Source organism: Panicum virgatum, chromosome 9N (assembly GCF_016808335.1).
Source record: "Panicum virgatum strain AP13 chromosome 9N, P.virgatum_v5, whole genome shotgun sequence".
Lineage (NCBI taxonomy): Eukaryota > Viridiplantae > Streptophyta > Magnoliopsida > Poales > Poaceae > Panicum > Panicum virgatum.
Window position 1 is genome coordinate 82233282 of NC_053153.1, and position 27668 is coordinate 82260949.

Below are 27668 nucleotides of genomic sequence, written 5' to 3' on the forward strand. Positions count from 1 at the left end.
GCTGGCCATCCTCCTCGATGGCGTGGATGGATCCCGATCCCCCGGCTTGGATCGATGGAGCAGCTAGCGCGATCGATCGGAGGGGTACCCTTGCTTGTTTGGTTTACCTCTCTTCTCTTCTCTTCTCTTCTGCTCTGCCCCGATTTTCCTTCTTTCTCTCTGACTGACTGACGCGTGGGCCCACAGTGCTGTGGAGACTTGCTGCGATATGATTCATCAAGAGAGAAACCACCCACCATCCTCGCTAATCTCTCTCTCTCCCGTCCCCCAGACTCACGCCGTGATCACCAATTAACTTGTCTGCCAAGGAACCCTCCGATCCATGGCACTGAACTTGTCTGCCATGTTTTTGGGAGGATATTTGGCTGTTAGACACCCACTGAAAACTGCCTTTCCTAAGCTGTATAGATGTTGTGAAGACAAATTCGTTTTAGTGCGTTCATTTTCCTTTCTGATATCACTCAAGCACCACCTCTGTTTCTTGTTCGCATTATGGGGATGCAAGAAGCGTCACAAGAATAAAGCTGGCAGTATCCCAGCATATGCCCTTGCCCATTCCTGCGTGCAGAAAAAGGTATTTTATTTACTCATACAAGGATTCTTTTCTGATTTCCTTGCTCCTAGCTAGCACTTTGTGCAGTGAAACTCCTTGTTTTGTTCAGGCCTCCTCGGTTAGTCATGAGATGAAGCACCCATGCATGTAATACCGGTCAGGAGCCGGAACTTTGTTCAGTTATCTTAAAAAATGCATGTAATATTGATACATGATCAATAGTTCAACACAGAGTAGCACCACAAGTACAGAATACACCAACAGAACTAGGCATCCACCACGCACATTGGGCCTGTTCGCTTAAGCTGCTACTGCTAGCCAGACAACCGCCACAGTATCTATATATTTTTTAATCAAATTATCAATGTATTTCAACCTCTAAAGTGTGCAGTGGCTATATTAACCAGCCGCTACAGTACTTCAACATCTAAAAAAACTACCGCTACAGTATTAGCCAGCCAGTCCAGTCGACAGGCCCAAAGTACAGAACAATAACAAAAATACAAACTTGACTCAATACTCAATCATAGACCAGTTCACTCTTCACGGGATAAAAATAGAAATTTTCTGCTCGTAGACAGGATTCGTATAAATGGGCGGGAAACAGGCCGTCCATTTCCACCCCTAAGAGGCACATTTAGTATAGCATGAGCATTGAGCGTTCTTGTCACACATGCCGTAAATGTTGTCGGAGCTTTCAGATAAGCAAGTCTCATTGCAACTGTGGTCAAGACCAAGGCACGGTCCAGCATAAGAGCCGCTCAGGTGCCGGCATTCACACCAACCGTTGGCATACTGATGGCATTCACCCCGCGTGCATGTAGGCATTGAACATAGTACTAGCAGATGCAAGAAATGCAAGTGGTTAATTATATTAGCCCGAAGATTAATCAAAACAACCGTTCATACATGTGCACGTACATACCGGCGGCCACGATGACAATTAGGAGTACGGCTGCAGAGAGACTATTCTTTCCTGAAGGCGCCATTGCAGGTTTGTGGACGATCGAGTGATGAGAAGTAGTCTGACAGTATATATAGAAATCACATGCCTAGTGTGCTCCGCCGTAGAAGCATAAACACATGCATGCATGGGTATTAACGAGTATTCGAGTCCATCAACTACATTATTGTTGTCGACATGCATTTGATGACCAGGTCCTCCAATGGTTACGTTGTGGACTGAAGGACAGGTTAACAATTGCTTAATACAGACCAAAGTAAACATGCCACCAATTAAGTTGCATTGGTACTAACGTCCTACGTACCTTGTCCGCTGATACAGTCAAAGCTGGCCAAGTGTTGACAAAAGCCATTGGTCCAAAAGTGCCCAGGGTCAAGGAAAGGATGATAGACACCTTTTGTCTCCTGAACAATATTATGAAGTTTCTTCCTCTTGTCCATCTCTTCATTGTACTTCAGTTTTAAATCCTCACACTGTGCAACTGCAACAATTAAACCATACATTGTTTATTTATAACAGTTGCAAGGCTGCACAATAATGCTAATTCATATATTACCTAGGGCCTGAACTGCTGCAATCATCTTGCTCAAATCAGGAATTGCATTTGCACAATCATGTGCTTCAAGAGATAACAGTGCCTGCTCTTGTTTCATGGCCTGAGGATTAAGGAGTGAAAATTATTAAAGTTAACTTATTCCAGTTGCTGCAGTGCTAACACATGCATTAAATCATCTTTACCTTGATTTTCCTTTTCAAATTAGATATAGCAGCAGTCCACAATTTCTTGTCATTTTCATATTTCTGGGAAACATTTCTTAGCTGGCCACTCTCTCTACCAAGAGCTTGCTCTGTAGGCAATGGATAAAAATTGTGAACCTATGCAAACAATTAGGATGGGAAGATGATCACTGCAGTGGCATAATCCATACCAAGACTATCAATTTCAGCACCCTTCTGGTGAAGCTCTATTTTAAGCCTTCCAAGCTCCAGATTGGTAGAGTCTACTGAAGACCACGCCATGTAACATTCGTTGGTCTTCATAGTGCATTGGCTCGTTAGCTCCTCAATCTGTTTCTCATACTTTGAGATCAGTTTACTTGTCCTAGTCTGCATAGTCATAGATCATGCATAAGGGTCACATCAAATATGAAGATGTAACCGTTTGTGAAAGTTCTGACCTGGGTATTTGAAAAATCAATATCTGCTGAACATCTTTTGCACAAGGCATTTCCATCTGTAACTGTGAGGAATGTGGAGTACTCTATCCTGCTTGTGATGAGTGAATTGTCAACCGTGCGGTGTGATCGTGCGCTTGGTCTTTGGATTGCAGGTACACGGGCGTCAAGTGTCGATGGAGAGCTGCCGTGGAGGTGTTGTGGCCGATGGACCGTGCGATGGACGGCGGTGAAGGGAAGCCGGGACCGGAGCTCGTGCCGGGAGGGAGCTGTGGCGTCCACTACTGGATCGAGGGCGCAAGTGGCGATGGAAGGCGGGTTTCTTGGTTTGCACCACAAAACCAAGGAGGCGGACGGCGGTAGAAGACGCCAAGTCGTAGAGGCACGGGCGTCGGTGAAGCGTCCCCTCATAAGAGAAGACTTAAATGTGATACAAAACACCAGTCCCAGGAGGCTGATGCCACATTTATTACATCAGATGGTTCAAAACCGTACAAACCTTGGAGGACACTTGATACAGATAATGATAATATCTAACCAAGCTACGACATAACACCAGACTGCAAACCACATAGGGTCTACCACGGGCTCAGAGTACTGCGACAGCGGGGGCATCTCGACAGGGCCGGTTCCACAGGCAAGGTTGGGTGTAGAACGATAACCCTACTCGACGTCGTCTGGTACGAAGTCTGGGTCTTCTTCTGTAAAAGTAAGAATGGGGTGAGTACAAACGTACTCAGCAAGTTCAACCACACCCACGGAGGGGGGTATAACAGAATAATATGCATGGGTAAATCAAGGATAAGGTTACGGTTTAATTTGCAGAAAAACGATATTTTATGCAGGGGTTTATTTTAAGGAAAGCCTTTTTGAAAATCAGTTTCTGGAGTAACACGAAGTTTCAAATTTTAAACTGCTACCGGACTCCCCGTCCGTCGTAGCACACGGCACAACTGCCGGACACAATTCCAGAACAACTCACACCAGCCCAACCCAAAGAAACACTAGTTATGTGACCACACCATAACTCGCCCAATACCGTGGGCACGGACTATTCGAATAGATTCTTAACTCTGCAGAGGTGTGCAACTTTACCCACAAGTAGGATACCACAACTCGAACACCGTCGTGTCGGTGTAGATCCCAACATAGCCATTACCCACCATAGCTAAGCCTGATTAGCCATCACGGGATGCACCAAGGGGTCATTGACCGTTCACTTAGGTACAACCGGGCATAAGTCGCTCTGGGCTTATCCCTTTTCCTTAGTCACCCGTTGCTCTCAGCTCTCCTGATGGCTATCACACCAACTAGTGGGATTTATGCTACGCCGTTGGCCATACAACGGTCGAGTGGTTTGCACGATAGTGGAGTTAGGTGAGATGACACACCAACTCGGTCCTTAAACGCGACAAGATGGATAACTCCCTTCTTTGCCCTGCCACACAGGCATAAGCACACCAATCGGCAATTCACACAGAAATGCCGTCCATCCCGTCCAAACTCATCTTTCGGAAATCCACACTTTATCCCGTCCCATACGCACACATTTTTCTTTATCAAATAAATCATATTAAGGGTAAAGTCCTAAGCGTTCTAATATCGATTAACGTCCAAGCAAAATCAGACATTAATCTAGGTGGTCAAGGAATAGTCATCACAAATCAAGGGGTGGCTATCCAACCGTGTTTTCATGCAAGTAAACATATGCAGTTTTATAAAACAGGCCATTGGGTTGTGTTTATAAAACTAGGACAGAAACATGCATCAAAGGATGGGATTGAACTTGCCGTCTTCAAAGCCTTCGGGGAAGTCCTGTCCTTCGGGCTCGGGGTCGCGGAACGGGTCCTCGTTCACCTGCTCACAGCACTGCTCGTCAACGGGTTCTCCTTCGCTCACTCCGTGGTCTACAGCGCACACAAACAAGCACACAATCAAAACAAGGATTTGTCGTCGAGCTCGAAACGGGAACACATGAAATATAGAGCATAGATTGTTATTTTTGAATGGTTTCTGAATGGTATGGCCAGAACTGAGTTAGGAGAGGCGGGGTAAAATTTTAGGTTAAGCCGGGGTCATTAAGCACATAAAATGATAGGTCAGGGAAGCGTTTAGGCCCTAAACAGGGGTCCAGGGACCTAATTGTAATTAAGATTAAGTAGGCAGGGGCTTGGTTTATATTTTAGAAGTTTCTTGGGTTAATCTGAAAGAGTCAGGGGTTTAGTTGTAATTAACTTTATATGGTGGGGGTTTATTTTGGAAATATAACAAAAGAAGGGGTTTTAATTGAAAAAGGCTTTAAAGGGGTGGGGTTTCTTAACCAAATAAGAGGGAAAGGAGGGGGCTTGGGGCAAATTTGCCCTTTCTTCCTCCTCCCCTCGACACAGAACAGGGGAGGGGTAGGGAGCGCCGGCGGCGGCCGATTCGGCCGCCCTGGCCTCGACGGCGGCCCGGGGTAGAGGGAAAAGGAGGTGGGGGCCCTGCGGGGTTGATTCCCGGCCTCACCTTGAGTCGGGGCGGCGCTCAGAGGCGGGGCGACGCGGGCCGGCGGCGGCGGTGCTACTGAAGCGGGGCGGCGGCGCTAGCGGAGCAAGGGGTAGCTCGGGCGGCGGCTGCGGCTCTTGGTGGTGGATGGGGCACTCGGGGACGCTCCGCGGCACCTTTTATAGGCGGTTAAGGCGGTGGAGCGGGGAGCAGGGCAGCGACGGCGTCAACGGCGGTGCTGTAGAAGGGTCACCGGCGTCGTGCGCGCACAGGGCGGCGGCGTGCGCTGCGAGGCGGGACGTGACGCGTCGAGGAGGCGGCGACCGCGCGCAGGCGACGCTGTTCGGGCGTCAACGGCGGGCAGCAGCGGCGTGGGCACAGGGGGGCAGGGCGTGGCGTGTGCGGGCGCTCTGGTCGCGGCGCGGCCGCGTGCGTGGTGTGGGCGCGCGCACGGGCTGAGCAGGCGGGCGCACGGTCGGCGTGGTACGGCTGCGCGGCTGGCGTGGCGTGGCGTGTTCGTGCGCGCGTGCGCGCGCTCGGGCAGGCGGGGTGAGCGGGCACGCGTGGCGAGCGGCGCTCGGGGCCGGGCGTGCGGAGCAGGGCGCGCGCGTGAGGAGGATGGGTGGTGCTGGAGCGGCGTGCGGGCGGGGTCGGGCTGAGCGCAGCGGCGGCCGAGAGCGGGGTCCAAGGGTGGCGTGCCCCGGTGGAGGGCGCGGCCGGGTGGAGCAGGGGGCAGGAGGAGAGGGCGCGGCCAGGCGCGCATGGCAGAGAAGAAAGGAAGGGGGGAGAGAAGAGGGAAGGAGAGAGAAGAAAAAGAAAAGAAAAAGAAAATGGGAAAAAAAAGAAAAGAAAGAGGAGGGGAGAGAAATAAAGGGAGAGAGGGGGGGCGAGCGCGTCGGCGCTGATCGCGGCCGCGGTCGGCCACGCGTGGTGTCGGCCGCGTGCGACGCGCAGGCCGAGGGCCAAACAGGGGTGGGACAACGGAAAATTTGGGTGTCGGCTCGGTTCCTCGGGGCATCGGGAAGTCAGGCGGGAGATGAACCAAGAAAGGGATCGAGCTCAACGACGAAACAAAAATTTAGCGCACGATTTATTTTAGGAAATTTTCAGGATGTTACAAACCTACCCCACTTAAAATGAATCTCGTCCTCGAGATTCGACTGGTTCCTAAACAGGTGGGGAAATTTCCTCTTCAGAGCATCTTCGCGTTCCCACGTAGCTTCTTTTACTCCGTGTCTGCTCCACTGAACCCTGCAAATTCGTACTTCGGAGTTTCTGGTCCTCCTGGTGACGGTGTCTAGAATCTTGACCGGTATTTCCTGATATCGCAGGTCTGGCTGCAGATCTATCGTTTCAACCGGCACATGCTCTACTTCGGGTATCCTCAAACACCTTCTCAACTGCGAGACGTGGAATACTGGGTGTATATCCGACATTTCTTCTGGTAGCTCCAACCGGTATGCTACTGCTCCAACTTTCTTCAGAACTCGGTATGGTCCAATATACCGAGGGGCCAATTTTCCTTGTACCTGAAATCTTCGGGTTCCTCGAATAGGCGATACCTTGAGATACACGAACTCTCCTGGGTTGAAACTTATTTCCCGTCTTTTCTTGTCGGCGTAGCTCTTCTGTCGGGACTGGGCCGCTTTTATCTTTTCTCGAATCTCGGCGACTCTTTCTTCGGCTTCTTTTATGAGTGCGGGGCCGACTAGGGCACGTTCTCCAACTTCTGACCACATCAGAGGGGTTCTGCATTTTCTTCCGTAGAGAGCTTCAAACGGTGACATGCCCAAGCTTGCTTGGTACCCGTTGTTGTATGAGAATTCGGCATAGGGTAAGCTTTGTTCCCAATCCTTGCCATAAGTGAGGACACGTGCTCTCAACATATCCTCCATGATCTGATTCACCCTTTCTGTTTGACCATCTGTCTGTGGGTGATAAGCGGAGCTAAAGTCTAGCTTGGTGCCCATAGCTTTATGCAAACTTTTCTAAAATCTAGAGGTGAACTGGGTTCCTCTATCTGAAACGATTCGGCTGGGCACACCATGCAATTTCACTATGTTTTCTATATAGAGCTTAGCTAGCTTCTCCCCGTCATAGTTGGTTCGTACGGGTATAAAGTGAGCTGATTTAGTAAGGCGATCCACTATTACCCATATGGAGTCATGTCCTTTCTGGGTTCTGGGCAAACCTACTACAAAATCCATTCCTACTTCATCCCATTTCCAAACCGGAATGGGTAGGGGTTGCAATAATCCTGCCGGCTTCTGGTGTTCAGCTTTGATTCTTTGGCAAGTATCACAACGGGCGACAAATCGTGCAATATCTGCCTTCATCCCATTCCACCAATACTTCTGTTTTAAGTCCATGTACATTTTGGTGGATCCTGGGTGAATTGAGTAGGCCGAGTTATGGGCTTCATCCATGATCATCTGCCTGAAATCTCCTTTCTGGGGCACACAAATTCTGTCTTTATACCACAACGTTCCCTTATTATCAACTCGAAAGTCTGGGGCCTTATTTTCTCCGGTTTGCCTCCGGATTTCCATCAGTCCTTTGTTCGATCTTTGGGCTTTCCTGATTCTTTCTTCCAGAGTGGATTGAACGTTCAGCACTTGGCTGGAACCTCGAGGGACAATGTGCACATTTAATCGTGCCATTTCCTCTCGTAAATAGTCATTCTTGGGCCCGTAGGATTTCCGACTTAGAGCATCAGCTACTACATTTGCTTTTCCTGGGTGATAATGAATTTCCAAATTATCATCTTTGACTAATTCTAGCCATCTTCTTTGCCTCAAGTTCAAGTCCGGCTGGGTGAAGATATACTTCAGACTTTTATGGTCGGTGAAGATTTCACACTTATTTCCTATTAAATAATGCCTCCAGATCTTAAGTGCGTGCACTACGGCTGCAAGTTCTAGGTCATGGGTCGGGTAATTTTGCTCATGAGTCCTGAGCTGACGGGAAGCATATGCAACGACTTTCCCATCTTGCATCAGTACACATCCCAATCCTTGTCGGGACGCATCACAATAGATGACAAAATCCCGATGAATATCCGGCAGGGTTAGCACTGGGGCTGTCGTCAATCTTTGCTTCAACTCCTGGAAGCTCCTCTCACACGACTCCGTCCAGGTGAACTTCTTTTCTTTCTTGAGCAGTTCTGTCATGGGGCGGGCTATCTTAGAAAATCCCTCAATAAATCTCCGATAATACCCTGCCAATCCGAGGAAACTCCTGATCTCACTGACATTGGTTGGTTGCTGCCAGTTGGAGACTGCTTCGACCTTCTCGGGATCCACTGCTACTCCTTCCGCAGTCAGAATGTGACCAAGGAAAGCTACTTTCTCCAGCCAAAATTCACACTTGCTGAATTTGGCGTATAGCCTATGCACTCTTAGTTTTTCCAGAACTACCCTCAGGTGCTGCTCGTGCTCCTGGATGCTCCTCGAGTAAATAAGTATGTCGTCAATGAAGACTACGACAAACTTATCTAGCTCGTCCATAAACACTTTGTTCATGAGGTTCATGAAATAGGCCGGTGCATTTGTCAATCCAAAAGACATCACTGTGAACTCAAATTGTCCGTATCGGGTGACAAAGGCTGTCTTCGGGATGTCGCTTTCCCTAATCTTGAGCTGAAAATATCCGGACCTTAGGTCGATCTTGGAAAAATACTTGGCTCCTTTTAACTGGTCAAAAAGGTCGTCGATCCTGGGGAGAGGATACTTGTTCTTGATAGTGACTTCGTTTAGTGCTCGATAATCAACACACAACCTCATACTTCCATCCTTCTTCTTGACAAATAGAACCGGGGCTCCCCAAGGAGACGAACTTGGCCTGATGAAGCCAATTCGTTGTAGTTCCTCTAATTGTTTCTTTAATTCTGCCAACTCGGTGGCTGCCATCCTATAAGGTCTCTTGGCTATAGGGGCAGTCCCAGGGACAAGGTCAATGACAAATTCTATGTCCCTATCTGGTGGCATACCGGGAAGTTCTTCGGGAAAGACATCGGGATATTCATTCACTACTGGGACTTCTTCCAAGGACTTGGCTTCCATGCTGAATACCATCGGGTTTGCTCCACATTCCCGGGTATGACAGGTCACTTGGACTCCCTCAGGGTTTGTTAGATGTACTACTTTGTCCGTACAACCTATGAGGCCGTTGTGTTTGCTTAGCCAGTCCATTCCAAGGATCACATCTATCCCTTCTGACTTAAGTACTACTAGATCTGCTAAAAATTCTACCCCACTTAAATTGATCCTTACCCCTAGACAACCCAGTTGACACCTGATGTCTCCGCCGGGCGTCCGGGTTAATAGGGGTGTTTTTAGTAGTACCGTAGGTATTTTATGCTTCTCCACAAAACTTGAGGATATAAACGAATGTGATGCTCCAGAATCAAACAGTACCGTTGCAAGAGTTGAGCTGACTAGGTACTCACCGAGTACTACGCCCTGAGCTCCTTGGGCTTCCTGTGCGTCGATGTGGTTGACGCGGGCTCGTCCAAAAGACTGCTGGGGTTGCCTCTGCTGGTTGTTGTTGTTGCTGCTGTTGCCGCGGAGGGGCACTCGGTTGGCACCGGTCAAAACTGGCTTAGGTCCGTTCACTGTGTTGGAGAAAGCTGATGTAGCCGGCTTGTTCTTGGCATAAGGACAGTCGGCGATGAAATGTCCCGTCTCTCGACAGTTGAAGCAGGCCTTCACATTGTTGTTGTTGTTGGTGACCTGGCTTGCATTACTCTGAGGGGCCCTCATGGTGTTCTGGCTTCTGAGCTGGGTGTTAGGGGCACGTGGTCCTGTCACTTGAGATTGAGTTTTGTACTGTATTGGAGCTTGGGACTTTGGTGCGTTGTAGCTGAAGTTTCTGGGCTTCTGGAAACGATCCTGCTGGCGTGCCTTGCTTTCCAGAAACTTGCGCTTGTTATCCTTTCTTTCCTCGATCTTGGCCCTCTCTGTGAGGATTGCCTTGTTCATCAGGGTGTTGAAATCAGGGTAGATCTGAGGAGTGAGCAAGGTCCTGAGTTCTGGGTTTAGTCCTTTCTTGAACATATCTTGTTTCTTTTCGTCGTCGTTTACTTCTTCGGGTGCATAGCGAGCCAGCTCCATAAACTGATGTGTATATTCTTCCACCGTCATATTCCCCTGCTGAAGTGCGCGGAATTCATCTGCCTTGCGCTTCATGGTGGCCGAGGGGATGTGATAACGGCGGAATTCCCTCATGAATTCATTCCAGGTGATGGTGGAGGCATCTCTGGTAGCAGCGCAGTAATTCTCCCACCAGGCTAAGGCAGTCCCGGTGAGTTGATGCGCTGCCAGGAGAACTTTATCTCGATCCTGGCACCCAAATGGCTCGAGCTTCCTTTGGATCACGCGGAGCCAGTCATCTGCATCCAAGGGGTTGCTGGATCCGGCAAAAGTAGGTGGCTTGGCCCTCAGGAAAGCTGTCAGCTTGTCATTAAAGGTCTGCTCTCGCGGCTGCCTGTTCACTACAGCATTGGCTAGTGTCTCCAATATGAGAGTCTGATTATGGATTATTTGTGCCAGGTCCACGAAGGGTGGTGGTGGTGGTGGTTGCAGCTGTGCACCAAGGTTTTCTCCTCTGCCCTGACTCACTTCTTGCTCTTCCTGAGGATGGTTTTGCCCGTCAGGGTGTACTCCTGCATCAGCGGCTGCAGGGTCCCTGACGCGGGAGGCCCTTGTGATGCTCCGGGAAACCATCTGCAGATCGAGTGGGGTTTTTGTGAGATTGGGATTAGGTGATGTTTATGTTGTTTAATTCGCATTTTCGAAAAGGCAGAATTAACCTTCTGCCGAAGGGCACACACACAATCAAGCACACAACAAGGCAACAAGCAACCTTCACTAAAGCGAGGCAGGGTACAACACAGGGACACGACTAGAACGCGCACTACACGTCCGGGTACATAGCTTCAAAGGAAAAAGGGGCACAACACTTCTTCGGACCACACGGCTTCATTCCTTGTCGATTGCTCGTGCTTCAGGCGGACTCATTGGCTTGAGCGGGTTCCTCCCTCGGAAAGGAACTCACGTCCTCCGGGGAAATGAGGGGTCCTGGCTCGCCGTCCTCTAGATCTCTATTTTTCTGGGGTTGTGCCGTGACTTCTCTTGCGGCGGCGGCCGTAGACCTCCCAGGATTCTCGGGTGGGGCTGGTGGGTTTCCAATGAGCGGTCCCCATCCAAAAACGGGCGTTCCGAGCAGAACATGGTCTTCTCCTATTGCCGGGACTGGGGTTCCACTGTTAGTCCATTCTTGTATACGCTGGTCCCTGGCTTGCCTGAGGCTCTCCTGAGCAACTGCTTCACTGCTGGCCGTGGCTGCGGCCCTTGCCTCGGCTTGGACTGCTCGGATCTACTGCAGTCTTAGCGCGAGCTCTGCTTGCTCGGCTCGATGGGTCTGCTCCCTCAGCATGTTGGCTTGCTCGTCAAAGAGCTGATCCAAGGAGGCTAGGTAGGTAGCTACTTGGTATAGGAGGACTTCTTCATGGCGGCGCCGTTCCAGGCTTCTCATTCGAGCTTCCCAAACAGGAGTTCTGATGGCAGGTGGGAAGAACCTCATTGGTGTGGGGGTGAGGTGTCCTTCAAATATCCGGCACAGGTAACGAAGTGCTTTCCTGACGGCTAGGGGATAGGTGTCCTGGTGCCTAAACCCAGTAGCGGTCACTCGCCATGACAGGATGTCGGGGTGGCGGTCACTTCTGGCAACGACTAGGATCACCCTGCAGCGGAGAGTGCCATAATGCTCGTACTCTCTGCTGTAGTACCTTGGGCGTTCCGTGACTCCAAGGTTTTCCAGGGCGTTGATCAAGAGGCTGGGGAAACCAGGTGCAGCTTGGCAGTCGCCCTGGGTCCATCCTTCCTCAGCCATCTGAAAACAAAGATAGGGTGAAAACTTGCACAAATATTTGAGGTACACAAAGGGGTAGATGATTTTTATTTATGGCAACATGGAGGAGTACAACTTCATGAGTACATGATTATTATTAGAGCAAAGGTTCTAGCTTGAAGACAACTCTTATCATGGGGATTCTTCCTCAATCCTAAGGGAGCGCTTCTTCAGCGGAAGGTACCGATCCATCGAGTCATCCTCGGTCTGAGTACCTTTGTCCCAATGGGTTTCCTCGGGTTCTTCTTCTTCAGTTTGAGTTCCAACGTCCCAATGGGTTTCCATGGGCTCTTCCTCTTCGGTCTGGGTGTTTACATCCCATTGAGCCTCTTCGGGTTCTTCCTCAGCGTCTTCCTCTATCCATCCTCCTATTCCCCAGCGAGCCTCATACCTCCGCATTCGAGCTTGGAGAGCGGCTAGCGAGTCCTCGGTGCGTGCGGCTCTTGCTCGCTGTTCTTCCAGTTCTTCTTCTTTTTCATCCATTTGGACTTGGAGGGCGGCTAGGGAATACTCGGCATGGAAAGTCCTCGACCGTTGTTCCTCCATTTCCTGGGTTGCTTTTTCTGCTCTGTGGACCTGCTGTTTCAGTTGTGCTGCTTGCTCGCGATAGAGCTCATCCAGGCCGGTGATATAGATGGATAGGTGAGAGACCGTGTCTTCCAGGTCTTCTTCTTCTCTCCCAAGTCCTCTTATCCTGGCAATCCATGTGCGTCCTCTTCCTTCAGTCGGCGGGAAAAATACCATAGGAGTACGCTGGAGGTGATGCTTGTAGATCACACGCAGACGCCGCAGGGCTTTGCGGGCGGCTTTCCGATAGGTATCCGGGAAACGGAATCCAGTGGTGGAGATGAACCAGGGGTCCACATCAGGGTAGCGGGTGCTCCTTGCTACGAAGATCATCAGGTCACACCGAAGAGTGCCCTTGGAGTCGTACTCCCGGTAAAGAAACTCCGGCGGATCCACAACTCCAATGCGTTCCAGGCTGAGTATCAACAACTTAGGAAGGCCGGGCTCTGCGAAACAGATTCCGCCGATCCATCCATCGTCAGCCATCTGGAACAGGGCAAGAACCCAAGGTAAGTATTTGTGTGAGGAAAGGATTAAGGATAGAAAAATTCTAAGGTGAAAGGTCCTGAAAACGGGTTTCGCTCCTAGGGTCACGTCCTACGGCCAACCTCCGGCTCTGATACCACCTGAAGCGTCCCCTCATAAGAGAAGACTTAAATGTGATACAAAACACCAGTCCCAGGAGGCTGATGCCACATTTATTACATCAGATGGTTCAAAACCGTACAAACCTTGGAGGACACTCGATACAGATAATGATAATAACTAACCAAGCTACGACATAACACCAGACTGCAAACCACATAGGGTCTACCACGGGCTCAGAGTACTGCGACAGCGGGGGCATCTCGACAGGGCCGGTTCCACAGGCAAGGTTGGGTGTAGAACGATAACCCTACTCGACGTCGTCTGGTACGAAGTCTGGGTCTTCTTCTGTAAAAGTAAGAATGGGGTGAGTACAAACGTACTCAGCAAGTTCAACCACACCCACGGAGGGGGGTATAATAGAATAATATGCATGGGTAAATCAAGGATAAGGTTACGGTTTAATTTGCAGAAAAACGATATTTTATGCAGGGGTTTATTTTAAGGAAAGCCTTTTTGAAAATCAGTTTCTGGAGTAACACGGAGTTTCAAATTTTAAACTGCTACCGGACTCCCCGTCCGTCGTAGCACACGGCACAACTGCCGGACACAATTCCAGAACAACTCACACCAGCCCAACCCAAAGAAACACTAGTTATGTGACCACACCATAACTCGCCTAATACCGTGGGCACGGACTATTCGAATAGATTCTTAACTCTGCAGAGGTGTGCAACTTTACCCACAAGTAGGATACCACAACTCGAACACCGTCGTGTTGGTGTAGATCCCAACATAGCCATTACCCACTATAGCTAAGCCTGATTAGCCATCACGGGATGCACCAAGGGGTCATTGACCGTTCACTTAGGTACAACCGGGCATAAGTCGCTCTGGGCTTATCCCTTTTCCTTAGTCACCCGTTGCTCTCAGCTCTCCTGATGGCTATCACACCAACTAGTGGGGTTTATGCTACGCCGTTGCCCATACAACGGTCGAGTGGTTTGCACGATAGTGGAGTTAGGTGAGATGACACACCAACTCGGTCCTTAAACGCGACAAGATGGATAACTCCCTTCTTTGCCCTGCCACACAGGCATAAGCACACCAATCGGCAATTCACACAGAAATGCCGTCCATCCCGTCCAAACTCATCTTTCGGAAATCCACACTTTATCCCGTCCCATACGCACACATTTTTCTTTATCAAATAAATCATATTAAGGGTAAAGTCCTAAGCGTTCTAATATCGATTAACGTCCAAGCAAAATCAGACATTAATCTAGGTGGTCAAGGAATAGTTATCACAAATCAAGGGGTGGCTATCCAACCGTGTTTTCATGCAAGTAAACATATGCAGTTTTATAAAACAGGCCATTGGGTTGTGTTTATAAAACTAGGACAGAAACATGCATCAAAGGATGGGATTGAACTTGCCGTCTTCAAAGCCTTCGGGGAAGTCCTGTCCTTCGGGCTCGGGGTCGCGGAACGGGTCCTCGTTCACCTGCTCACAGCACTGCTCATCAACGGGTTCTCCTTCGCTCACTCCGTGGTCTACAGCGCACACAAACAAGCACACAATCAAAACAAGGATTTGTCGTCGAGCTCGAAACGGGAACACATGAAATATAGAGCATAGATTGTTATTTTTGAATGGTTTCTGAATGGTATGGCCAGAACTGAGTTAGGAGAGGCGGGGTAAAATTTTAGGTTAAGCCGGGGTCATTAAGCACATAAAATGATAGGTCAGGGAAGCGTTTAGGCCCTAAACAGGGGTCCAGGGACCTAATTGTAATTAAGATTAAGTAGGCAGGGGCTTGGTTTATATTTTAGAAGTTTCTTGGGTTAATCTGAAAGAGTCAGGGGTTTAGTTGTAATTAACTTTATATGGTGGGGGTTTATTTTGGAAATATAACAAAAGAAGGGGTTTTAATTGAAAAAGGCTTTAAAGGGGTGGGGTTTCTTAACCAAATAAGAGGGAAAGGAGGGGGCTTGGGGCAAATTTGCCCTTTCTTCCTCCTCCCCTCGACACAGAACAGGGGAGGGGTAGGGAGCGCCGGCGGCGGCCGATTCGGCCGCCCTGGCCTCGACGGCGGCCCGGGGTAGAGGGAAAAGGAGGTGGGGGCCCTGCGGGGTTGATTCCCGGCCTCACCTTGAGCCGGGGCGGCGCTCAGAGGCGGGGCGACGCGGGCCGGCGGCGGCGGCGCTACTGAAGCGGGGCGGCGGCGCTAGCGGAGCAAGGGGTAGCTCGGGCGGCGGCTGCGGCTCTTGGTGGTGGATGGGGCACTCGGGGACGCTCCGCGGCCCCTTTTATAGGCGGTTAAGGCGGTGGAGCGGGGAGCAGGGCAGCGGCGGCGTCAACGGCGGCGCTGTAGAAGGGTCGCCGGCGTCGTGCGCGCACAGGGCGGCGGCGTGCGCTGCGAGGCGGGACGTGACGCGTCGAGGAGGCGGCGACCGCGCGCAGGCGACGCTGTTCGGGCGTCAACGGCGGGCAGCAGCGGCGTGGGCACAGGAGGGCAGGGCGTGGCGTGTGCGGGCGCTCTGGTCGCGGCGCGGCCGCGTGCGTGGTGTGGGCGCGCGCACGGCTGAGCAGGCGGGCGCACGGTCGGCGTGGTACGGCTGCGCGGCTGGCGTGGCGTGGCGTGTTCGTGCGCGCGTGCGCGCGCTCGGGCAGGCGGGGTGAGCGGGCACGCGTGGCAAGCGGCGCTCGGGGCCGGGCGTGCGGAGCAGGGCGCGCGCGTGAGGAGGATGGGCAGTGCTGGAGCGGCGTGCGGGCAGGCTCGGGCTGAGCGCAGCGGCGGCCGAGAGCGGGGTCCAAGGGTGGCGTGCCCCGGTGGAGGGCGCGGCCGGGTGGAGCAGGGGGCAGGAGGAGAGGGCGCGGCCAGGCGCGCGCGGCAGAGAAGAAAGGAAGGGGGAGAGAAGAGGGAAGGAGAGAGAAGAAAAAGAAAAGAAAAAGAAAATGGGAAAAAAAAGAAAAGAAAGAGGAGGGGAGAGAAATAAAGGGAGAGGGGGGGGGGGGGGGGCGAGCGCGTCGGCGCTGATCGCGGCCGCGGTCGGCCACGCGTGGTGTCGGCCGCGTGCGACGCGCAGGCCGAGGGCCAAACAGGGGTGGGACAACGGAAAATTTGGGTGTCGGCTCGGTTCCTCGGGGCATCGGGAAGTCAGGCGGGAGATGAACCAAGAAAGGGATCGAGCTCAACGACGAAACAAAAATTTAGCGCATGATTTATTTTAGGAAATTTTCAGGATGTTACAGTCGGTCTCGGGACTGACGGAGGCGACGGGCGTCGACGGCGTCTAGGGCCTCGCTGCGGGCGAGGAGGTGACGGGCGTCGGGCGGCGTCTAGGGCCGTCAGGAGGCCGAGGCGGGAATGGCGTCCAGGGCCACGGCGTGGAGGCGGGAATCTTCCCGCGCATGGAGTTTTGGCGGGTTTTTCAAAATCGGCCACCTACCTGGGTTTCGCGGACCCTCCAAAACCGTGAACCGGATCTTCATCGACATGGCGGCATCACGGAGAAGACTTCGATTCGAAGAAAGAACCTCGGCCGCGGATGAGTCCATGTATCTTTTCCGGTTTTGCCCCTACGGGCCTTCTAGTTTATTTTCAGCTCTAGGGGTAGTTTAGTCTTTTGGGTTGAGAGTTGTTGGGGTTAAATACCCCCTCTCCCTCTTTCTCTCTCTTTTGCCCGGGCAGCCAGACGAGCGCCCCCTCCTGGCGCCCTCCTCCTCCTTCTCCTCTCTTTCCTTCCTCCCTCTCCTCTCTAGGGATTAGAGGTATGGATTCTTGAGGATTTTGTACTGAGATTGATCGGGAAAGGAGGCCCTTCCCTCCTTGTGCCCTCCGTGGTTTTGGAATTCATCTCGTTCTTGTTCATCTTGTACTTCGTTTGATTGAATTTCGATTTTCTCTTGTCGATTCATGAGCACGAGTTAATGACTTGATTCTTGATGATTTCGTGACTCTTTGTAGTGATTCTAAACCATCTAGCCTAGTACTATACCCTCCGGAATCACGAGTCCCCTTGAATCGAAGTTGTTGCGTTCTTGAGAAAACCCCAATCTTGCTCGGAATTTCTTCGATTCCTCCCAAACCATGCAGTGATTCGTCGATTCCTTCCGTGGTCATGTTCACAAGTCCTTTGTGATCGTGCCTACGAATTTTGGTGAGATTTGGACTTGATTTGATCCTTCGACCATCGAGTTTTTGGGCGAGGCGCGGACTGGAAAATCGTTTCTGGACTCGAACAGAGTTTTTCCTATCACCGGATGAACCGACGTTTTGAAACTACCCATGTCGGATCAACCGGTGAGTAGGATTCTCATGTGTTAGGGTTTTGTTGTTGAGCCGTTGCACCAACGAGTTCCTTTTGTCGCTCATCGGTTTAACCGGTGAGTGGTTTTGTGTTTTGTGCTACTCTGCGCGTCGGTTAAACCGACGATGTGCTCTCTATGCACGTCGGTTTAACCGGTGACCACTAAGTCATTTTGCAGTCCCTCTGGACAACTGCACTGGCGATTGGATTTGATTTTGCCGGATCATCCGGTGTGTGCTAACACCGGTTGAACCGGCGCTGTGTCAATCTTCACATCGGATCAACCGGTGCTCGCTTCTCTCTGCTGCTGGCTCTGCTCATCGGTTGAACCGACGCTGTTCAAATCTGTGCGTCGGATCAACCGGTGAGTTATACCGAGCTGTGTCTTGCGCTGTTTCTTCGCGTATGCTTTCGCACTTGTTCACGCTTTGTTCCCAGGGGTGTTTAGTGTTGGTGTAACTCCTCTATAGCTATTCCACACGTCACCTAGGACTCGAGGGTTTGGGTGTACACTTGGGACTCGACCAATTCGCTTCCGGTGGTGAAATTTTTATTTGGCTCCCATTCACCCCCCTCAGGTCGCCTCTTCGGTCCCTCAATTGGTATCAGAGCTTAGTTGAGGTTTTCAGTACCTTAACCGGTTCGAAAACCACTTGGCGACCATGGCGAGTCTTGGTAAGATCCTAGTGTTTTCCGGCGAGGACTATGCTTATTAGAAGGTTCGCATGCGTGCCTTCTTGCAAAGCATGGGAGCCGAGGTCTAGGATATCACCAAGAACCAGGCGTACGAGGTGCTTGCCGTTCGGACCTCTCCTCTTTAGGCGTCCGAGCACGAGGCGAACGCCAAGGCTGTCAATGCCTTGTTCGCTAGCGTTTCTCGTGCGGAGTTCTCATGCGTCCAGGGTTTTCAGGAAGCCCACAAAGTCTGGACGTGCCTTGAGAACTACCACGAGGGCACACCTCAGGTGAAGGCTAGACTGTTCGAGACTCACCACCGTGAATATGAGAACTTCACACAGGGGCTGGGTGAGAGCATTGGCGACATGTTCAGTCGGTTTCAATCGATTGTGAACAAAGTCAGTGCGAACAGATCTGCTGATGCCCTTGAGTACACAGAGCATGAGAAGGCCCTCAAGTTGCTCTACGCACTTGACCGCTCTGTGTGGGATCTCAAGGTGAACACAATCATCGAGTCTGCAGGCTATGAGACTCTGACCGTGAATGAGCTTTTCAGCAAGCTCAAGGCCACGGAGGTGGATAACCAGACACGAGCCAAGCTCAATGGTGCCCCTCCTTCCAAGAGCATCGCTCTTGTGACTTGCCCAGGTGGATCGAGCTCTAACGCTAACTCTGCTCTTGGCTTTTCTCTTGCCTCTCTGCCCTCTGTTACAGATGAGCAGTTAGAGACGTTGGGCGACGACGACTTGTGACTCCTCATCAGCAAGTTCCAGCGTGTCTACCACAACAGGCAGAGGAAGAAGAACCCCGGGTGCTACCACTGCGGCGATCTAAACCACTTCATCGCCGACTGCCCCAAGAAGTCCGGCGGTGGCCAGAACAACAACTTCGACTACTACCGCCACCGCGACCGCGACGAGGGAGGCTCCAACAAGGAGCGTCGGCGCCACAAGCACCGCAGTCGTGACCGGGGAGGATGCTTCGACAAGGAGTCGCTCAAGAAGCGCTTCCAGTACAAGGCCAAGAAGCGGGAGAAGGCTTTCCTGGCGTAGCTCAGCGACCTCCGACGACGATGACAAGAAGAAGAAGAAGCGGGACAAGGAAGCCACCGGCTTCATCGGTCTTTGCTTGGCGGCCGGCGGCGCAAGGGTTTCTGCACCATGGCGGCTGAGGCCAATGGTGCTCGTGCGTCTCCAGGTGGACATGCTACACCGACGCACGACGGCTCTTCTCCTGGATCCGAGAGTGATTCAGAGGTAAACTCCACTATTGACCTTCTTGATACTGAGGTTATGGAGTTGTACGCCGCTCTCGACAATCAGAAGAGGCTGCTTAAGGAAGCAGCTAGAGAGCGTATAAAGCTTAGGGCTGAACTGCCTTGTGCTAGAGAGAAATCTGGTGAGGATGAGTGCGCTGGCTACATATCTCGCATGAATGATCTTGTTGCTCTCCGTGCGAAGCATGATGAGAACGTCACGAACTTAGATGTTGCTAAGACTTCGCTTGCTGACGTGTCTCACGAGCTAGCCAAAGCCAAGCATGAGCTTGAACTGGTCAAGGACGCTCCCATAGTTAGTGATGTGCTAGAATGTGATGAGTGTCCCATTTTTAAGTCTGATCTAGCTTCTTTGCAGTCTAAGTTTGCCACTATTGTTTGTGAGATAGAGGAGCTTAGATGTAGTCCTATTCTGCTTGGTGCTTGTAAGCTTTGTCCCACGCTTAGGTCGGAGCTAGATGAGAAGAACGCCTTGATTAAGTCTTTAGGGAAGACTAAGGTCGGGGAGTCTAGCCCACCTATTGATTGTCATGTTTGCCCTGGTTTGATTTCTGATTTGGATAATCTTGTGGTAGAGAAAGCCAACTTGGAGAATGAGAATACCTATCTTAGAGCGATTCTGAGCTGGGTTTCTAGCAGTGAGCCGCAGTTGGGCATGATGATCAAGCAGTTTAAGCGTGGTGATGGCTTTGGGGTCGGTTACACATACACGAAGTCAGACTTTGACAAGCTGTATGGTAAGATCGGCAAGGCTGCTGGAGCTCCAAGTGCTCTAAACACTGCTAGCACGAGCACGCAGCCTTCGCTTGTTGACCCCGTGGATGGTGTGCTTAAAGAACCATTGAAAGCACCTCCACAGAAGCAGGTTTGGGTTCCAAAGTCCAATGAGCTGAGGAATCCTCTTGATATGCTCCCTGATGCCATAGCCTAGGTTGCCCAGAAGAAGGGGGCTGCTCCTCCTCGTCCGCAGGCGAGGCCTCCACCTCCCAAGAGAGAGGTGAGGTACCACTGCGAGTACTGTGATAGAGAAGGTCACCTGGAGGAGTTTTGCTTCAGGAGGAAGCGGGCTGTGAGGCGTGAGCAGGAGAGACGTAACTCGGACATCTACTCTGCTCGGGTGCATGGTCCTTCTCGGCGTGGTGGTAGGCAAGATGCTGGGGCGCGCCGTGTAGGTGGAGGACAGGGAGACGGTGGAGGTTACCGTGCTCCAGCGGGTGGTCGCTTTGCCAGTCGTGCTCCTGGTCGTCCTCAGTACGGCTACGGACCACGGGACCGAGGCTTTGGAGGAAGTTACGATGCACCATGCTTTCCTCGTGGTGGTGGTCGTCAGCCTCGCGGTAGACGGGATGAGGGATACGTTTTTCTTGATTTTGCTAACCCTTCTGTAGAGCAAATGGCTTGACACTTGTTTGCTTCACACTTTTCTAACCCCAGTGTTGAGACATTTGATCACTCTTTGTCTCACTACTGATGTGCAGGTTGGAGGCTTGGAGAACAGGTGGATCAAGGACTCCGGTTGTTCGCGTCATATGACCGGGAATGACAAATGGTTCTCCAGCCTCACCCCAACGCGCCACAAAGAATACATCATATTTGGGGATAATGGTAAGGGCAAGGTATGTGGTGTTGGCGCTGTTAGAGTTTCTGATCGCTTCACCCTGAGAGAGGTTGCTTTGGTTTTGAATCTTGGCCTTAATTTGCTCTCTGTTTCGCAACTTCTTGATGAGGGGTTTGAAGTTCTCTTCAAGGAGGGTTGTTCTCGAGTTTTTGATTCCGGAGGAGACCTGATTTGCAGAATCGTTCCTCGTGATCGAGTTTTCTTGGTCGATTTCTCTGGAACTCCTTTTGGCCCTTCTCGTTACTTGTTGGCCGGTCCTTCTTCCGATCTATGGAAGTGGCATAAGAGACTTGGACATTTGAGCTTCGAATTGTTGTCTAGACTTAGCTCACTTGGCCTAATCCGAGGATTGCCCAAATTGAAGTTTGAAAGGGACCTTGTTTGCCATCCGTGTCGCCACGAGAAGATGATTGCTACTTCTCATCTGCCTGTTAATCAGGTGATGACCACTCACACTGGAGAGTTGCTACACATGGACACAGTTGGTCCTTCTAGGGTGATATCAGTTGGTGGGAAGTGGTACGTTCTTGTGATCGTGGACGATTTTTCTCGCTATTCTTGGGTCTTTTTCATGATAACCAAGGATGAGGCTTTCGAGTTTGTTCGAGACTTGATCTTGAGGTTGAAAAACGAGCTACCCCAGGTCATGAGAGCAATTCGCAGTGATAATGGCACAGAATTCAAAAATGCTTGTTTTGACACCTTTTGCAGTGATCAAGGTCTTGAACACCAGTACTCTTCTCCCTACACTCCACAGCAGAATGGAGTTGTAGAACGGAAGAATCGGACGCTGGTTGAGATGGCGAGGACGATGCTCGATGAGCATAGGACTCCTTGAAAGTACTGGGCTGAGGCGGTTAATACCGCTTGTTATGTGTCCAATCGTATTTTCTTGCGTGCTTTCATGCACAAGACTTCTTATGAGTTGCGAGTTGGACGCCAGCCCCTTGTTGATCATCTCAGAGTTTTCGGTTGTCGGTGTTTTGTGCTGAAAGAAGGAAATCTTGATAAGTTTGAGTCTCGCTCGTCTGACGGCATTTTTATCGGTTATGCATCTCATTCCAAAGCATACCGTGTGTTGCTTATTGATTCTAACATCGTTAGAGAGACTTGTGAAGTCACTTTCGACGAGACTGCACCGTGCAATGCTTCTGTCTTTGAAGTTGCAGGAGAGCATGAGCTCTGTACCTCCATCTTTGAAGATGAGGAGGAAGAAGCTGCGGAGGGTGATGCTGAGGCAACCACGCGTGCTGTGGACCCAGTCGCCTCCGCCACAAGCTCGGACGATGACAACGGCCCCGATCCGACTACATCCACTTCCCGGGGGCCGATCGAGCAGGTGACTCAGCCTTCCCCAGCTGCACATGAGGAGACACCAGCTTTGATTGAGAAGGAGGCGACTTCGACAAGGGAAGCACCACGACACATTCAGCATCGTCACTCACCTCAACAGATGTTAGGTGACCTCAACGAGAGAGTCACACGGTCCAAGATGTCCAGGGAGTTCGAGATGAGTATGATGGGTGAGCTGCAGTTCTTCCTCGGGCTGCAGATCATGCAAATTCCTCAGGGCACGTTCGTCCATCAAGCCAAGTACACCAGGGACTTGCTGCGGAAGTTCGACATGAGTGACTTGTCACCTCAGCAGACTCCGATCAGCACTTCGACGGCGCTTGATGAGGACTTGGACGGTGAGGCGGTGGACCAGAAGGAATACAGGAGCATGATCGGCTCCCTCCTGTACCTGACGGCGACGCGGCCGGACATTCAGTTCGGCGTCGGCCTCTGTGCGAGGTATCAGGCTTCTCCGCGCACCTCCCACAGGCAGGTGGTGAAACGCATCTTCATGTATCTGAAATTCACCCCTGAATTTGGTCTTTGATACTCGGCGGATTCTTCTCTGGTTTTGGTGGGCTTTTCTGATGCCGATTTCGGTGGGTGTCGGTTGGATCGCAAGTCGACATCCGGCATCTGTCAATTTCTCGGTACATCTTTGGTGTCTTGGTCCTCTCGCAAGCAGGCTAGCGTAGCGCTTTATTCCACAGAAGCTGAGTATGTTGCCGCTGCTTGCTGTTGCTCCCAGATCCTTTGGATGAAACAAACCTTGCAGGATTATGGACTGAGTTATGACAGGGTTCCCATCTTTGTAGACAACTTGTCCGCTATTAGCATTGCAAAGAACCATGTCCTACACTCCAGAACCAAACACATAGATATCCGGTTCCACTTCCTGCGAGATAACCATGAGAGAGGACACATAGACTTGATACATGTCCCTTCAGAGACGCAAACCGCAGATATCCTAACCAAACCACTTGAGCAAGACATCTTTGCTCGCTTGCGAGGGGAGCTTGGGGTTTCTTACCCCTTTTGATCGCTGACTTTTCCTTGGTTAGCTTTGTATGTCTTGTTTGTTTTTCTCTTCGTTTTCTAGGTTTGGTAGTTGCATTGTGCATATGCATTGTACATTTATGTATTTTGCATTGCTTTACTTGCACTAACATTCTTGTATACATTGCTATGATCTCCTAGTGCTTGCTAGTGTGAGTTTATAAATGTGATCATGTATAGCTTGCTCCACTATATATATGACTTCATCTGAGTTAAGCCATTTTGATTTAAAAATTTGAAAACATGGTCACCCTGTCTTGGCTACTAGCATGTTAGGGCGTGTTGATATGCTTTGCTATCTCATTCATGCTAGTGTAGCCTTTCATTCAGCAATTCATACTTGACATGATCTAAAATTGATAAAATTGCTTGAACTGTGCTTGAAATGGAATGGAAAGATCCAGGTGGGATTGCTTGTCGCACTGATCGAGCTTTCGGAACGGCTCACTTTGCACTTGTGAGAACCCGGGCAAGGCTGTGCATGACTGAAACGAGTGCCTTAAGCTTCTGATTGCCTTTGGCATAGGCTTGGTCTCATTGCTAAGTAAAGCATGACAACCTTTCAACCCATGGCATTAAATTGCTTGATATAATGAGATTGCAAAATCAATGTTTACAACATGCTTTGGATGTTTTTGGCTCACCTGTATGAGTTTGATTAGCACTGTCTTTCATTCCCTACTTGCTAGTGCTAGATCAAGGGTGATGCTTTTATTTCTCCTAAACTGGAACTTGCCTAGCTCTAGACTGATTTGATATACCCTGTTGAGCTAGATGCAGGTCTTGTTTATGGATGCACACGTGCTTGTGACTAGTTGTTGCTCATATCATTGTATCCCTGAATGCTTTCACTTACACCTCCTGCATTGCATTCATTGCATAGCATATGTTCAGCGGGAGTCTCAGTTTCAGGAGGAGCTTTAGGTCTGTTTAGCCTTGATGTGTGCATGTGCCAACAAGGGGGAGAAGTTTAGTAATCGAACAAGGGGGAAAATTGTTTGATTTTTTAGAGAACCAAAAACTTGTTGAGCATAGGGCCTTGAGGGTACATACATTTGGTGAGAGTTGCACTGGTAAGGGGGAAATGCATTCAGTGGGAGTTTCTGCTTTGTTTAGCTCCTGGTTTTCCCTCCGCTTCTGGCATGACTGTGTCGAGCCCTGCCTCTGACTTTGAGGAGTCATGCTTGTGTTTGATCGATTGCGTCGAGCCGTTGCCCTTGTCTAAGGGAATCGATCTTTGCTTGGTCAAGTGACTTGTTCTTGCTTCTTTCGAGCTTTTGTCACTTGTTCAAGTTCTCTCTTGCTTCCTGGTTCTTCTCTGTTTTTGTTTCTCTCTTGGTTCGATGGTGGTGTGTTGACAATGCATTCATCAAGGGGGAGATTGAGGAATGTGGAGTACTTTATCCTGCTTGTGATGAGTGAATTGACAATCGTGCGGTGTGATTGTGCGCTTGGTCATTGGATTGCAGGTACACGGGCGTCAAGTGTCGACAGAGAGCTGCCGTGGAGGTGCTGTGGCCGATGGACCGTGCGGTGGACAACGGTGAACGGCAGCCGGGAACGGAGCACGTGCCGGGCGGTAGCTGTGGCGTCCACTCCTGTATCGAGAGCGCAAACGGCGGCGTAAGACGGGTTTCTTGGTTTGCGCCACAAAACAAAGGAGGCGGACGACGGTTGAAGACGCCAAGTCGTGGAGGCACGGGCGTCGGTCTCGAGACTGACGGAGGCGACGGGCGTCGACGGCGTCTAGGGCCTCGCTGCGGGCGAGGATGTGACGGGCGTCGGGCGGCGTCTAGGGCTGTCAGGAGGCCGAGGCGGGAACGGCGTCCAGGGCCATGGCGTGGAGGCGGGAATCTTCCCGCGCGTGGAGTTTTGGCGGTTTTCTCAAAACCGGCCACCTACCTGGGTTTCGCGGACCCTCCAAAACCGTGAACCGGATCTTCATCGACATGGCGGCATCGCGGAGGAGACTTCGATTCGAAGAAAGAACCTCGGCCGTCGGATGAGTCCATGTATCTTTTCCGATTTTGCCCCTACGAGCCTTCTAGTTTATTTTCAGCTCTACGGGTAGTTTAGTCTTTTGGGTTGAGAGTTGTTGGGGTTAAATACCCCCTCTCCCTCTTTCTCTCTCTTTTGCCCGGGCAGCCAGACGAGCGCCCCCTCCTGGCGCCCTCCTCCTCCTTCTCCTCTCTTTCCTTCCTCCCTCTCCTCTCTAGGGATTAGAGGTATGGATTCTTGAGGATTTTGTACTGAGATTGATTGGGAAAGGAGGCCCTTCCCTCCTTGTGCCCTCCGGGGTTTTGGAATTCATCTCGTTCTTGTTCATCTTGTGCTTCGTTTGATTGAATTTCGATTTTCTCTTGTCGATTCATGAGGACGAGTTAATGGCTTGATTCTTGATGATTTCGTGACTCTTTGTAGTGACTCTAAATCATCTAGCCTAGTGCTATACCCTCCGGAATCACGAGTCCCCCCGAATCGAAGTTGTTGCGTTCTTGAGAAAACCCCAATCTTGCTCGGAATTTATTCGATTCCTCCCAAACCATGGAGTGATTCGTTGATTCCTTCCGTGGTCATGTTCACAACCTTTGTGTTCGTGCCTACGAATTTTGGTGAGATTTGGACTTGATTTTATCCTTCGATCATCGAGTTTTTGGGCAAGGCGCGGACTGGAAAATTGTTTCTGGACTCGAACAGAGTTTTTCCTATCACTGGATGAACCGACGTTTTGAAAGTACCCACGTCGGATCAACCGGTGAGTTGGATTCTCATGCGTTAGGGTTTTGTTGTTGAGCCGTTGCACCGACGAGTTCCTTTTGTCGCTCATCGGTTTAACCGGTGAGTGGTTCTGTGTTTTGTGCTACTCTGCGCGTCGGTTAAACCGACGATGTGATCTCTATGCACGTCGGTTTAATCGGTGACCACTAAGTCATTTTGCAGTCCCTCTGGACAACTGCACCGGCGATTGGATTTGATTTTGTCGGATCATCCGGTGTGTGCTAACACCGGTTGAACCGACACCGTGTCAATCTTCACGTCGGATCAACCGGTGCTCGCTTCTCTCTGCTGCCGGCTCTTCTCATCGGTTGAACCGACGCTATTCAAATCTGTGCGTCGGATCAACCGGTGAGTTATACCGAGCTGTGTCTTGCGCTGTTTCTTCGCGTATGCTTCCGCACTTGTTCACGCTTTGTTCCTAGGGGTGTTTAGTGTTGGTGTAACTCCTCCATAGCTACTCCACACGTCACCTATGACTCGAGGGTTTGGTTGTACACTTGGGACTCGACCAAATCGCTTCTGGTGGTGAAATTTTTATTTGGCTCCCATTCACCCCCTATGGTCGTCTCCTCGGTCCCTCAAACTGAGTTTGCCGCCACAAGCATTAGACAACAAATATTCTCTCTGAAAATAAGTAAACCGCATCGAATCAGCTCCTTACCTGTTAAACGTGGTGCTTTTCGGATGCATATCCCACAAACCATGGGACTTCCTCTTACTCCTTTGAAATTGACCATAATAACACCATTCATCTCAACAGTAACCCTAATATCACGCACTTGAAGGGGCCTGTTTCCGCCAACCACAGCATAAACATCGAGTTGAGACAATACCTGTGGATTGAAAAGTGAAAAGTGATGTTCTTAGCTGAATCCGAACAGAAACCAAGAGACACAATTACCAGTGTTTAACAAGTTAGTATATTTGCCTTTTCATCTTGCACGAGGACATCAAATGTACTGAGTCCTTTTGGCCCACAAGTGTAGAGTATCTCCGCAAAATGCAGATCTAGAAAATAGTCTCCAGGGGCAAGACCATTGAACTTGTAGCTGAAACTGCCATAGCGTGCTGAGTGGTAAATAGAAGGACAATCACCACCTTCAATTATGCTTTCATTCGTTTCTATCACATCCCCTCCTTCAAAGAATGAATCAGCGGTAACCTTTACGTTGGAATCACAGCCTTCAATTGCACCGCCACCCGCATTAATGAAGAGAACAGAGTCGTCTGCTTCATGACAGGCAACAGAGGAGAGTAAGAGGGGCTCCCTAGAGCTACCAAAACATAATAAAGTGAAAGTTCCTTGAATACTTCTATTCTAACATTGATAATTTGATATCAGGAACAATCTCTTATAATCTTGGTATGTATGATAG

General features: G+C 50.6%; 1 protein-coding gene across 1 annotated transcript; it reads right to left on the reverse strand.

Annotated features, from left to right (window-relative positions):
- Window positions 1-490: 490 nt before the first annotated feature.
- LOC120689453 (kinesin-like protein KIN-14E) lies at window positions 491-27600 on the reverse strand. The gene is made up of 8 exons (XM_039971717.1): window positions 27221-27600; window positions 26954-27125; window positions 2696-2757; window positions 2447-2624; window positions 2256-2365; window positions 2074-2173; window positions 1912-1998; window positions 491-558 (listed from the first exon to the last, which is right to left on the reverse strand). The coding sequence occupies exons 2-8, from the start codon at window positions 27042-27044 to the stop codon at window positions 491-493; spliced, it is 696 nt and encodes a 231-aa protein (XP_039827651.1). The 5' UTR covers window positions 27045-27125; window positions 27221-27600.
- Window positions 27601-27668: the final 68 nt, after the last annotated feature.

Coding starts and splice junctions, on each gene's coding strand:
- LOC120689453 (XM_039971717.1), bottom strand. CDS start 27,044: ATGAATGGTGTTATTATGGTCAATTTCAAAGGAGTAAGAGGAAGTCCC. Junction 1,999..2,073: donor TGCAGCAGTTCAGGCCCTAG/GTAATATATGAA, acceptor TAATTGTTGCAG/TTGCACAGTGTGAGGATTTA. Junction 559..1,911: donor TATTGTTCAGGAGACAAAAG/GTGTCTATCATC, acceptor TTCTGCACGCAG/GAATGGGCAAGGGCATATGC.